Raw genomic sequence first — 13452 nt, forward strand, 5'->3', positions numbered from 1 at the left:
CTAGACCTATGAACAGAGAGTCAACGAACAGCCAGGAGTTTTGTTTATAATGTTCCATTGTTTTTGTCATATTGAGAGAGAGAGAGAGAGATAGACAGCAACACACAGTCAAGATTTACTTTTCTTCATATTCTTCTGGTGTCTCGTTGTTTGTACCCTGTTGAGAGAGAGAGAGAGAGAGAGAGGTCGCAACAGTCAGTCATGAATTATGTTTGTTTATATTCCAAAGATTTAACATATTGTTTTTCGCCATAATTTTCATTTACGTAATCTTTACTCTTTCTCTTCTCCGCAAAATAAACTTATTGGATGCTTAACGTGTATATTCTTTTTTCTCTCTTTTTGCTACGATGGTAAATCAGAAGGTTGTTATCAGAATAAATTAAGAATTATTTTATTTTGGTCCAAATCTTGAACCACTAAAGAGAAAGAGTTCAATATCAATGCGAAGTCGTAGTTATTATTATTATTATTATTATTATTATTATTATTATTATTATTATTATTATTATTATTATTATTATTATTATTATTATTCTGAAGATGAACCCCTTTCATATGGAAGAAGCCCAAGCGCTGGAACCTATGAAGTCATTCAGCGCTGAAATGAAATTGAGAGAAGAAAGGGAATATGAACGGAGGTACAGTAAAAAGTGATGGAAGAGGTTGCCTCTAGAAGTCGAAACTGATGGCACCCCCCACCCCCCCACGGGCTATTGAATTTAGGTCCAGATTTTAGAATTTGACATCGATTCTTGTCTACTTATAAACGCGAGAATTTTGACTCTTCATAACAGGCCCGTAACTTGAGTTTTTTTTTTTTTAAGTTGAGGGGGGGATGTCTTTTTCCCAAAACCTTTTCTTCTATAAATGTTATTGCATATATAGGTATGTACGAGATGAAATACTTGAAAATTTTATTTTAGTTATATTAAGAAGAAAAATTGGGTATGCGGACTATGCCCTTCGACTCGATTCAAAGTATACTGACTTTGCTTGACAGAATTTTACTTATAATGTTGAAAGTTTGCACTGAAATTCAAGAATATTTCTTCTGTTATATTGATCGATTCATTTATTATGTTAACGATAACATGCACATTACTTTATTTGTCTATATGTTATATACTTTGACTTAACAAAAAACAATGATCATTTATTACTTTTGTAAGTACAGTTCAATGAAAAGGATAGTCACAGAAAATATGGACTTCCAGAACCTCCCGACCGCCCCTCCCCCCCTCGGTACAGGCCTGCATAAAGATGACGACACAAAATGCTGATTAATACCGAATTCCCCATGGGGATTATAATTGACACCGTGAGGAAATGCGGCTGTTAAAATGCTTGGAAGGACGTGGCGTTCTAATTGAACGCTTCCTTGTTATCCCACATCCAAACGAACACACCCAAGAGGTTCATTTGCCGAATGGAATGCGCTTTAACATTCCAGGCAGCGGTGTGATAAGTCATTAATAGTTTTGTCATTGACTCGTTCATTTATAATGTATCCTTAAGGAAAGCAACAACATAATATATATAATTTCATGCTTGGACTGCTCCTCTTTTTACATCGGTCAATCCAGTAAGGATTTAGAAGAATTAACCAGCATGAATATTCTGTCAAAACTGGGCAAACCCCAGTAAGGCGATAGTGCCGTCAGTGGACCTCATGCGGTGCACTGTAGGGGTTACGTAATTAAGGTTCTTTGCAGCGTGCCTTCGGCCCCTAGCTGCAACCCCTTTCGTTCCTTTTACTGTACCTCCGTTCATATTCTCTTTCTTCATCTTACTTTCCACCCTCTCCTAACACTTGATTCATAGTGCAGCTGCGATGTTTTGCTCCTGTTACACCTTTTACTGTCAGTTTCCATTTCAGCATTGAATGATCTCAAACATCCCAGTGCTTGGCCTTTGGCCTAAATTATATATTCAACTCGACTCAAAACTGGGCAAACATCCAATGCTATATCCATTCAGTGATAACTCAAAAGAGATCTCTTCACAAAATCTTTTAGAATATGGTATTGTACAGTTTGCATTCTAGCTGTAATTTTAACTTTACCCCTGGCATGTATTATTGTTCAAGAATGACCTTAAAGTTAAAATAACTGAAGTACTAAAGTCAAACCATTTTATGAGCGGACTCCAAGACCATTTCCAGCTCTGCCAGTTCTCCTTAATTCGGCTACCTCAACGCCATCTACCTTCGCTTCACTAAGAGAAGGGAAGAAAAATGACAAACTTGTAGATCTGGCATACTTTGTGCCACTTTTTCACTTGGGTCAGATCACAGAGACCCTTGGTCGAATCGTATATAATGGGTCGAGATAATCTTCCGTATCATTGTCTCGCACAGCAAGCTTCCGTAAACACCATGGAGAGTTCCCCCCGGGGTGTCCTTAGTCCTGAAGAACGCGAAATGGCATACGTGTACAAGTTTTTTAAAAGGGAAAAAGAAAATGAAATTTCCAAGTTTGGAATCAATCAAGCAAATGCAATAAAGATATCAAAAGCAACTTTCATTAGATTTGTAAGAAAGCTAAAGAAATGGAAGAAGAATTTACAGAGCTGGTTTTTAGGGAAAAGAAAAGGAAAAGATAAAAAACCGTAACAAATGTGGACGATTTCGATTGATGCGTTATACGGCGAACTGTATTGGCTTTTTATGCAAGGAAAGAAATTCCGAAGATAGACAAAGTTTTACAAGTGAAGGAAAATATTGGGTTTGGTGGTTACAAGGAATCATTTCGTAAAGTGCTAAATGAAATTGGTTTGCAAAACAAAAATAACGAAGGAAACAAGTTAGAGGGACAGTACCAAATTAAAGGATTATCTACTTTGACCATTCAAATCTGGGATAACGAGGGAATTAAACTACCCTTTCTCTTTATCTTAGTCTGCCCATCGATTAAAGAGGTCAAACCAGGTGTGGATTATAATGGTCAGAAGGATCTGGCAATGTCGCAAATGGGCTCGGAGTTCGCTCGTAAATTGGTTTGACTTTAATTAGTTACCTTATATGTATTTACCAAAAGGAGAAATATAAAGTTGTATTTTTATGAACATATGTAATCAGTTTATTGTTTCTACTGTCATTTTTGGTGGTCAGTCTCTTTCCCTGTGCAATCTTTAATCGACCCTTCCTTACTTCAGAGCTGTTGGCCCTAATCTTTTGTAAAACCTCTCAAAAATAGGTTTCTTTTTCAATTTTCAATTTGCCCTTGTTTTGGTAGTTCCACTAAAGGTCCCCATACACTGAACGATTGTATGAACGACTGTCTGTATCGTTCGTAAAAACATTGTGAATAGGCTTGTCTGAATGCAAAAGTGGGCGGAGTTTCGTGTATGAACGATCTCGGCGGGTATCTGTCACGACCAGGTTGCTGGCTTGCGACTTATGTCTGTCATACACAGGTCGTTCAATGCAAAGTATATAGAATAAGCCTTATTCTATATACCTTGGTTCAATATGGGTTTGTCTGCCGATATAACGCTATCGTGGGCGTCTCTTTTAGAGATGATGCCATATTATGTCTTCCCGAGACAAAATCGGTGCGGGGAGCGTTCATACTGTCTGAATAGTACGTGTGTGTTTGTCGATAACAACAATCGTTCATACAATCGTCCAGTTTATGGGGGTCTTAGTTATTCAGCTGCGTTGGATTTCAGGTACTGTTCCTTCATAATCTCCAGCTGTCAATTATGCGAGCCTTCTGTTAACTTATTTATAAATTTCTGCCCGCCTGCTCAGTAAAGGACAGCAAGTCGAAAGGCCTAGCAAACCACTTCGTATTTCACTTTATCCTTCGTGGCTATTGCCTTTATGCATTCATTACGTTCCATATCTTCGTGATTGTTATATATATATATATATATATTTGTATTGTGCTTGTGTGTATGTGTGTGTGTGTATTTAACATACCTAAAGACCCGTCTATTGTGGTTGTCAACTCGTGATTGCATTTTTAGCTCCCAGTCATTCTACACGCCCAGATTAGGGCATCCGGTTTCATGCCCAGCATTTCGTAACTTTGCCGAATTGATTTGAATATCGCCAGTTCGGCCAACACGGTGTCTGTGCGCAGGTGTATATATATATATGTGTGTGTAATGCGCAAGTGTATATGTGTATATAAGTGTAAGTGTATGTATACATTATATATTTAATTAGTGTTGTCATGCTAATGTTTTTAACTCTAACAGACGGAGAGGTACTGGTCTTTCTTCTTGTTAAATGTTTGCTTTGAAATTCATAACAACCTTATGTTTAATCTTTGTCCAATTTATATTTTTTATTTTTACTTATTATTTTTAATTGTAAGCTTTGTGTTTCATTTTGTAACTCTGGAAATGCAGACGTGATGGTAATTTGGTGGAAAGTAGGTGCCATACAGCGCCTTACTTTGTCGATTTTAATATTTCTCGATTTTGAAAAGAAGTGTATAATTTTAAGTGTCAAAAAATTGGTATTTTGATTTTTTTTTTTTTTTTTTTTGCTGATTATGTTTTTTTTTTCAATATCAATTTTAGAGCCCTTGAAGATGTAATTATAAATGAAAATGACGAAACGTCGGGAAATAATTGTGAACAAGGAAGGAATCTTAATTGTCTATCAGCATACGTGTTGTACATAATATACTTACATACATAATATATATATATATATATATATATATATATATATATATATATATATATATATGTATGTGTGTGTATGCAATATAAAAACACCTTATCGTGCTTCTAAGTAATCAGTAGAAAGATCCACAGTAATATGAATTGTTTATCCAGACGAAATATATTTGTGGAAATATTAACTAAATGAAAATTTAGTTAATGATCAAGTGACACAGAAGGATGGACGAAAGCTATAATCTTCGTAAAATATTTCCACAAATATATTTCGTCTGGATAAACCATTATATTACTGTGGATCCCTCTACTGATATATATATATATATATATATATATATATATATATATATATATATATATATATATATATATATACTATATACTAGGAAACTTATGCTGTACTTGGGAATATGACATTGATGCGGCCCGAGGTCACAATGAGGCGCGGTCCTCTGGCAATCCTTCTCGTCCTTTCCTCCCTCTCTCCCTCCCGTGGGGCGTTGCGTCATCCGTGGGAGGAACTGAGAGGCTGAGGGACCTTCCCTCAGGCGTGAGGAGGAGGAGTAAAAAGAAAAGAAAAAGTCTACCGCTGTACATTGCACTTTCTTCAAGTCCACAAAAAAAGTTTAATTTCGTGTTTTTTTTTTTTTTTTTTTTTTTTTTTTTAGGATTTACGAGTTTTTTGTACTTCAAGGCACGTTGAATTGGCCGGTTTTAATGTAAGTCGTTATCGAAAAATGTTTAAGGACATTTTGATACATATATCATACATATCTATATATATAAATATATATATATATATAAATATATATATATAATTATATATATATCATATATATATATATAATATATATATATTATTCAGAAGATAAATCCCTATTTATATGGAACAAACCTACAGTGACCATTGACTTGAAATTCAAGCGTCCAAAGAGTGGTGTTCATTTGAAAAGAACAACAGAAGTTAATGGAAAAAAATATATACTATTAGAAAGGAAAAAAAAAAATCTACCTACTAACAAACAGATAAATTGCCAAAGGAAAACTGCAACATAAACTTGTGCAAGGATTGTGAGAATGTTTACCATCTCCACGTTGCTTATCTACTTTACGAAGCTACCTTGCTGTAAACAGCTCGTTTTGTGTTTCTACAGAAATTTTTCACATTGGCAATTGATCCTTGGTCCCATTTTCTTTTGATCCCAGGTCCCATTTTCTTTTGATTCCCGGTTTTCCCTTTTCCCTTTTGACCCTTTTGGTCGCATCTTTTCTTTTGATCCCTGGTCGCGCTTTTCTTTGATCCCTGGGTCGCATTTTCTTTTGAATCCCTGTCGCAATTTTCTTTGGATCCTGGTCCCATTTTCTTTTGATTCCCTGGTCGCATTTTCATTTTGATCGCCTGGTCCCATTTTCTTTTTGATCCCCGTCCCATTTCGTTTGATCCCTGGTCCCATTTTCTTTTGATCCCTGGTCCCATTTTCTTTTGATCCCTGGTCCCATTTTCTTTTGATCCCTGGTCCCATTTTCTTTTGATCCCTGGTCCCATTTTCTTTTGATCCCTGGTCCCGTTTTCTTGCCAAAAGCAGCCAGATTAGCTGAACTGCGGCACCAATATGCAGTAAATATGCCTCCTCGCTGTCGAACTTCTCAGTTCCTGAGGTCCTTTATTCCTCACACCATTGGACTGAGGAAACAGCCTCCCAGAGAATGTCGTGCGATTGGAACTTCTTCGGAAGTTCTAGCAAAGATGCAATGCAGTACTAGCCTAATGCTTTTCTCATTTATTTATTTATTAATTAAGTAATCTTTCTCTCTTTTTTTTATTAAGGGATTTCTTCTTTCTGTGTTTCCCTTTAAAACTATATTCTTTGGAGGCTTGAATCTCAAGTCAGTGGCTCCTGTTGGCTTGTTCCATATGATTAGGTTTCATCTTTTGAATAATAATAATAATAATAATAATAATAATAATAATAATAATAATAATAATAATGAAAATATATGGGGCAGAGGAAAATACCATCAGCTTCCTCAAAAATACAATGCGCAACTGGAATACAATACTTACAAGCTCTGGAATAAGACTAGCAGAGGTTAATATCAGGAGAGGGATCTTCCAGGGCGACTCACTGTCCCCACTACTCTTCGTAGTAGCCATGATTCCCATGACAAAAGTACTACAGAAGATGGATGCCGGGTACCAACTCAAGAAAAGAGGCAACAAAATCAACCATCTGATGTTCATGGACGACATCAAGCTGTATGGTAAGAGCATCAAGGAAATAGATACCCTAATCCAGACTGTAAGGATTGTATCTGGGGACATCAGAATGGAGTTTGGAATAGAAAAATGCGCCTTAGTCAACATACAAAAAGGCAAAGTAACGAGAACTGAAGGGATAAAGCTACCAGATGGGAGCAACATCAAACACATAGATGAGACAGGATACAAATACCTGGGAATAATGGAAGGAGGAGATATAAAACACCAAGAGATGAAGGACACGATCAGGAAAGAATATATGCAGAGACTCAAGGCGATACTCAAGTCAAAACTCAAACGCCGGAAATATGAAATAAAAGCCATAAACACATGGGCAGTGCCAGTAACCAGATACAGCGCAGGAATAGTGGAATGGACGAAGGCAGAACTCCGCAGCATAGATCAGAAAACCAGGAAACAAATGACAATACACAAAGCACTACACCCAAGAGCAAATACGGACAGACTATACATAACACGAAAGGAAGGAGGGAGAGGACTACTAAGTATAGAGGACTGCGTCAACATTGAAAACAGAGCACTGGGGCAATATCTGAAAACCAGTGAAGACGAGTGGCTAAAGAGTGCATGGGAAGAAGGACTAATAAAAGTAGACGAAGACCCAGAAATATACAGAGACAGGAGAAAGACAGAAAGAACAGAGGACTGGCACAACAAACCAATGCACGGACAATACATGAGACAGACTAAAGAACTAGCCAGCGATGACAATTGGCAATGGCTACAGAGGGGAGAGCTAAAGAAGGAAACTGAAGGAAAGATAACAGCGGCACAAGATCAGGCCCTAAGAACCAGATATGTTCAAAGTACGATAGACGGAAATAACATCTCTCCCATATGTAGGAAGTGCAATACGAAAAATGAAACCATAAACCACATAGCAAGTGAATGCCCGGCACTTGCACAGAACCAGTACAAAAAGAGGCATGATTCAGTGGCAAAAGCCCTCCACTGGAGCCTGTGCAAGAAACATCAGCTACCTTGCAGTAATAAGTGGTACGAGCACCAACCTGAGGGAGTGATAGAAAACGATCAGGCAAAGATCCTCTGGGACTATGGTATCAGAACGGATAGGGTGATACGTGCAAATAGACCAGACGTGACGTTGATTGACAAAGTCAAGAAGAAAGTATCACTCATTGATGTCGCAATACCATGGGACACCAGAGTTGAAGAGAAAGAGAGGGAAAAAATGGATAAGTATCAAGATCTGAAAATAGAAATAAGAAGGATATGGGATATGCCAGTGGAAATCGTACCCATAATCATAGGAGCACTAGGCACGATCCCAGATCCCTGAAAAGGAATCTAGAAAAACTAGAGGCTGAAGTAGCTCCAGGTCTCATGCAGAAGAGTGTGATCCTAGAAACGGCACACATAGTAAGAAAAGTGATGGGACTCCTAAGGAGGCAGGATGCAACCCGGAACCCACACTATAATACCACCCAGTCGAATTGGAGGACTGTGATAGAGCAAAAAAAAAAAAAAATATATATAGATATATATATATATATATAATATTTTATATTATATATAATATATATACATATATATTTTATATATATAATAATAATATAGATATTATATATATAACATATATATATATATATATATATATCTGACTTTTACCTGAGTTACATAGAAAGCCGAAGGTAGTCTTATTGGATGCTAAAAATAAAAAAGAATTAATGTTGATTGATTGATTGATTGCATTTTTTAACGCGGCGATAAGAAAGGTCAGCAGATGCTTATTGTAAGGGATGAAAGTTGCTGTCATAGTTTTATATTGACCAGAAAAGGAAAAATAACTAATCACTGACACGGTTGGTTGCAAATTATTTTCGTTTTGACAAATACTTTAGACGCTGAATTTATGGAAAATGTCAAACGGAAGGTGAATAACATTTGCTGTGACGAGGAATACGTTGTAGACATGTTTCTCCAAAGAGAGAGAGAGAGAGAGAGAGACCTTCTTAACTTCTCAGTCTCCTCTGAGAGAGTGAGTGAGTGTGAGTGAGTGAGTGAGTCAGTCAGTCAGTCAGTCCCTCGTCAGGATGGAAATCGCAGAAGTCATTCCAACAGCGAGGTGTCAGGATGGTGGGAGAGGCGTCTCGTAATCATACAATACCTTGGTCTGTTGTGGTGAGTTCTGTGGTGATGATGATGATGATAATTATTGTTATTATTTAATCATTAATAATTGTTATCATCAAGTCCAGTGTTCGTTTGTGGACAAAAATGAAGTGTGGTGTCGACATCTTTGCTGCGTGAGAATGAAGTAAACGATTACTTCTATGTCTGGGTAAACAGGTGTTTCTTTTGTTTGTTTTAGTATTATCCTGAGAGGATAATAAAATGTGTGGTGTCCGTACAAGTGTGAGGAAAGTGATGGATGCAAAAATATGGCCTCGTATCTCGTTAGTTTGGGTTTGTATTGAAGATATTTGGAGAGAGAGAGAGAGAGAGAGAGAGAGAGAGAGAGAGAGAGTTTGGTTAATTGTAAAACACGTATTGAATGCTTAGCTTTGCGTTGTATGTTAGGTAGATTTTATACGATTCTCTCTCTCTCTCTCTCTCTCTCTCTCTCTCTCTCTCTCTCTCTCTCTCTCTCTCTCTCTCTCTATTGAATAATAATCTCTTGCATGTGTTGAATAATATTGTGCTCTGTAGTTTCAAGATATAAGGAAGTTATCTGTAAATAGAAGTGAGTGTTTCCTCCTCTCTCTCTCTCTCTCTCTCTCTCTCTCTCTCTCTCTCTCTCTCTCTCTCTCTCTCCACGTAATATCGATACGTTTTATGAAATCCTGTACACACGATGATGTACTATCCGAAATTATGATATCAGCTTTTTCTTAATTTTTTCTTTTTTATTTACGTTTCTGAATATTGGTTGCATCACCAGTCATACCATCAGTACATTTTTTTTTTTTTTTTTTTTTAGCAGGTGTACTGTTTTAAGCTCTTGACAGGTGTGTGTCGTTTTGGTACATAGTCATGTTATGATCCAACACCTGTTGATTTTTTCTTTCCTATGTCGTTTGTTCCCTTTCGCTTTTCTGTTTCTTTCTGTTTGTATGTCAATTTGTGTACCTGTATACTTCGAGAGGGACAGGCGTTTACCTGTATACCCGTGATTGGGGCTCGTACACTTCCACAGCTGACCCGCTGAAGGGTACATTCAACTCATGGCCTGGGGGGGTGGGCATGAATACCCTCTGCATACCAAGAAATTGGGGAGTTGGTTTATTTAATGAATTATTGTTACGTCAACGTGGAAGACTCGATACGGACTGAATTCTTCACTCCTTCATTCCTTCACTCAGCCATTCTGTACCTCGTCATTCCTTTACTCTTCACGCCTTCATTCCTTCACCCTTTACCTCTTCATTCCTTTACTCCTCTCCTTTACTTCTTCATTCCTTCACTCCTTCATTCCTTTACTCCATCATCCTTTACCTAGCCATTCCTTTACTCTTCACTCCTCCATTCCTTCACTCTCATCTTCCCTCCTGACGTGTAACTCTCTCTCTCTCTCTCTCTCTCTCTCATCCGGAGCATCATTGGTATTTCCTTCCTTGCGGTTCAAGGTCGTTCTTTTAATGAAGATCATTACTTCGAGGAATGCTCCTCCTCCGACAGGGAGCTCTCTCTCTCTCTCTCTCTCTCTCTCTCTCTCTCTCTCTCTCTCTCTCTCTCTCTCTCTCTCTCATGGAAACCGTAGTAGCAAAATATTATACCTTTTTTTTTTCGTTTTCGCTCCAACATAAATCTTAGCGGTGTATAATTATATATGTATCTTTTCTCTCTCTCTCTCTCTCTCTCTCTCTCTCTCTCTCTCTCTCTCTCACAAAACACAGTTCAGATTTTAAAACGGCTGGCAAAGTATATATATATATATATATATATATATATATATATATATATTATTATATATATATATTTTATTTTATATATATTAGAAATGTTCAAATCGTAATTTTCTTTAGCCTTTATCCTTGAAATTTAGAACGCCCCTCCCCCCCCCCTTCCTTCTTCTAATTACCATGGTAATCACCGGTAATTACCGTCCGTGTGCTTTTACCCAGGGACATTAATTGTTTTTGTAGAATCACCTTCAGTTAAATGGACCGTCCGCCATATGTCAGTATTTGCTGTGTCGACATTTTGTCAGTTGTAGAAGAAAAGGTTTGTCACATTTTTGTTCGTTTGATATTGAAGATTTGAACGTCAGTTTCACGGTAAACTATTTAAGATTATGTCACAGTTTTTCAGTTAAGACTTTACGTCCGTTTTTACGAGAAACAGCGTAATATTTGTCACAAGTTTTCAATTTTAGCTTGGAGACTTCGCCATTTCGATGACAATCAACGTCAGTTGTCACAATTTTTCAGTTTCAACTTCGAGAATTTACGTTTTATGACAAACAGCGTAAGATTTTGTCATACTTGTTTTTCATATTTAGGTTTAAGACTGCTACATGATTTTTACGGCAAACGAAAAATGTCACAATTTTTCATTTTCAATTTCAACACCTTACGTCATTTGTACGTCAACGTCAGATTTGTCACAATTTGTCAGTTTTACCTTCAAGCCTTGACGTCATCTGACGATAAACAACGTAAGATTCGTCACAGTTAAGTAAATTATAAATCATCACTTTATTTATGACTTAACAACATTAATGTCTCGAAAATAAATTTCTGCCTGAGTATATTCCCCGAATTGGTACGTGGCAAGGTCACGTGACTTTGGTGGAGAGAGTTGCGAAAAACAAGTGGGAAAAGTATTGTTCTCTTCGTGAATAATAATATGTTTTTAGTTTCTGTTGCTGAATGGAGAATGTTTTCCTGGCAACGTATTTGTAAAATATTGCAAATATATGTGCAAAGTATTTCTACTTGGTTCAGTATGTTTTTCCTTCCATCTGTAATAAGTTTGTCAATAATTAGGATTAGCAATGCATTGCTACCGTAGAATAATTCACTTTGTATTATGATAATCCATTTATAGTTTTAAATATTTATCTATTAACATATTACCTTATCTGTTTCTTTTTCTTTCTTTTACCAACTGGTCCCTTCTATCTGTATTTCATGTTACCCCCTGTAACTCCTTTCAAATGAACACCGTAATATTCTTTGGGAACTTGAGTTTCAAGTCAGTGGTCCCTGTGGGCTTGTTCCGTTTGAATAGGGGTTGGTCTTCCGAATAATAATAATAATAATAATAATAATAATAATAATAATAATAATAAGTATCACTCATTGATGTCGCAATACCATGGGACACCAGAGTTGAAGATAAAGAAAGAGTGGAACAAAAATTGGATAAGTATCAAGATCTGAAAATAGAAATAAGAGGGATATGGGATATGCCAGTGGAAATTGTACCCATAATCATAGGAGCATTAGGAACGATCCCAAGATCCCTGAAAAGGAATCTAGAAAAACTAGAGGCTGAAGTAGCTCCAGGACTCATGCAGAAGAGTGTGATCCTGGAAACGGCGCACATAGTAAGAAAAGTGATGGACTCCTAAGGAGGCAGGATGCAACCCGGAACCCCACACTATAAATATCACCCAGTCGAATTGGAGGACTGTGATAGAGCAAAAAAAAAAAAAAAAATAATAATAATAATAATAATAATAACAACAACTTCCTATTCATATGAAACAAACACACAGGGGCCACTGACGAAATTCAAGCTTCCAAAGAATATTATGGCGTTCATTTGACAGAAGTAATAAAAAGTAATGTGAAATGCAGAAAGAAGAAGAGAATAATAATAATAATAATAATAATAATAATAATAATAATAATAATAATAATAATAATAATAATAATAATAATAATAATAATACTGTTAAAAATAATGGCAGAATTAAGCGAGTTGATTTTATATTTTTTTTCTATTTTTCTTACAATTCGCTTCTCAGGCTCAGCGATGTTTCTGAGTAACTGGCTAATATTCATATTGGGAATTTTCAAGAAATGATAAATGCTGAAGGTAATCTTTTATTCTATTAGAACAGGATCTCAGTTCCAGGTCAAGCAAGGGTCGTCATCAGTGCCGGTATTATTCCGTAGGCGTAGTTCAATTCCTGGCCGGGGTCGTCTTTGGTTTAGAGCTGGTGTTGATGATGGTATAGCTGGTATAGCTATGGCCCGTGTAGTTCTGATATTTACCCGTCATCCATATATTTTTTCTGCTCTAACTTATTTCTAATTATTTCTGCTGTTCCTCTTACTTCTTGGTACATTACTTTCACAGTTCTCCCATTTATTCCTTCAAGATCTGTAATTATCTCCGTTATTACATTCTCTGATGTTTTTGTAGCTATAATCAGTACTTCGTCCTCATAATTATTAAAAGGTTAGAATCTGCGGAGCTGTCCGCAGATTCTAACCTAACCAGTGTGTGTATAAAGATCACTTAAACTTTGTTGCTGAACAAACACACACACACACACACACACACACACACACACACACACACACACACACACACACACACACACACACACACACACATTG

General features: G+C 36.7%; 1 protein-coding gene across 6 annotated transcripts in view; it reads left to right on the forward strand.

Moving 5' to 3' along the window:
* Positions 1–13452, forward strand: part of LOC135225189 (UTP--glucose-1-phosphate uridylyltransferase-like) — a 152981-nt gene that overhangs the window by 38952 nt on the left and 100577 nt on the right. Inside the window, exon 1 of one of the 6 annotated variants that reach the window (XM_064264482.1) lies at positions 4019–4141. The exons of 4 other annotated variants lie outside the window; for them this stretch is intronic. Coding sequence is in view for 1 of the 2 variants with exons in the window: in XM_064264476.1 (XP_064120546.1) it covers positions 9014–9061 (48 nt within the window). In the remaining variant the exon portion in view is untranslated. Of the gene's footprint in view, positions 1–4018; positions 4142–8944; positions 9062–13452 lie in introns of those variants that run through there. One more of the 6 variants, XM_064264476.1, reaches the window with a different exon arrangement.

This window comes from Macrobrachium nipponense, chromosome 13, assembly GCF_015104395.2.
Source record: "Macrobrachium nipponense isolate FS-2020 chromosome 13, ASM1510439v2, whole genome shotgun sequence".
Taxonomy (NCBI): domain Eukaryota; kingdom Metazoa; phylum Arthropoda; class Malacostraca; order Decapoda; family Palaemonidae; genus Macrobrachium; species Macrobrachium nipponense.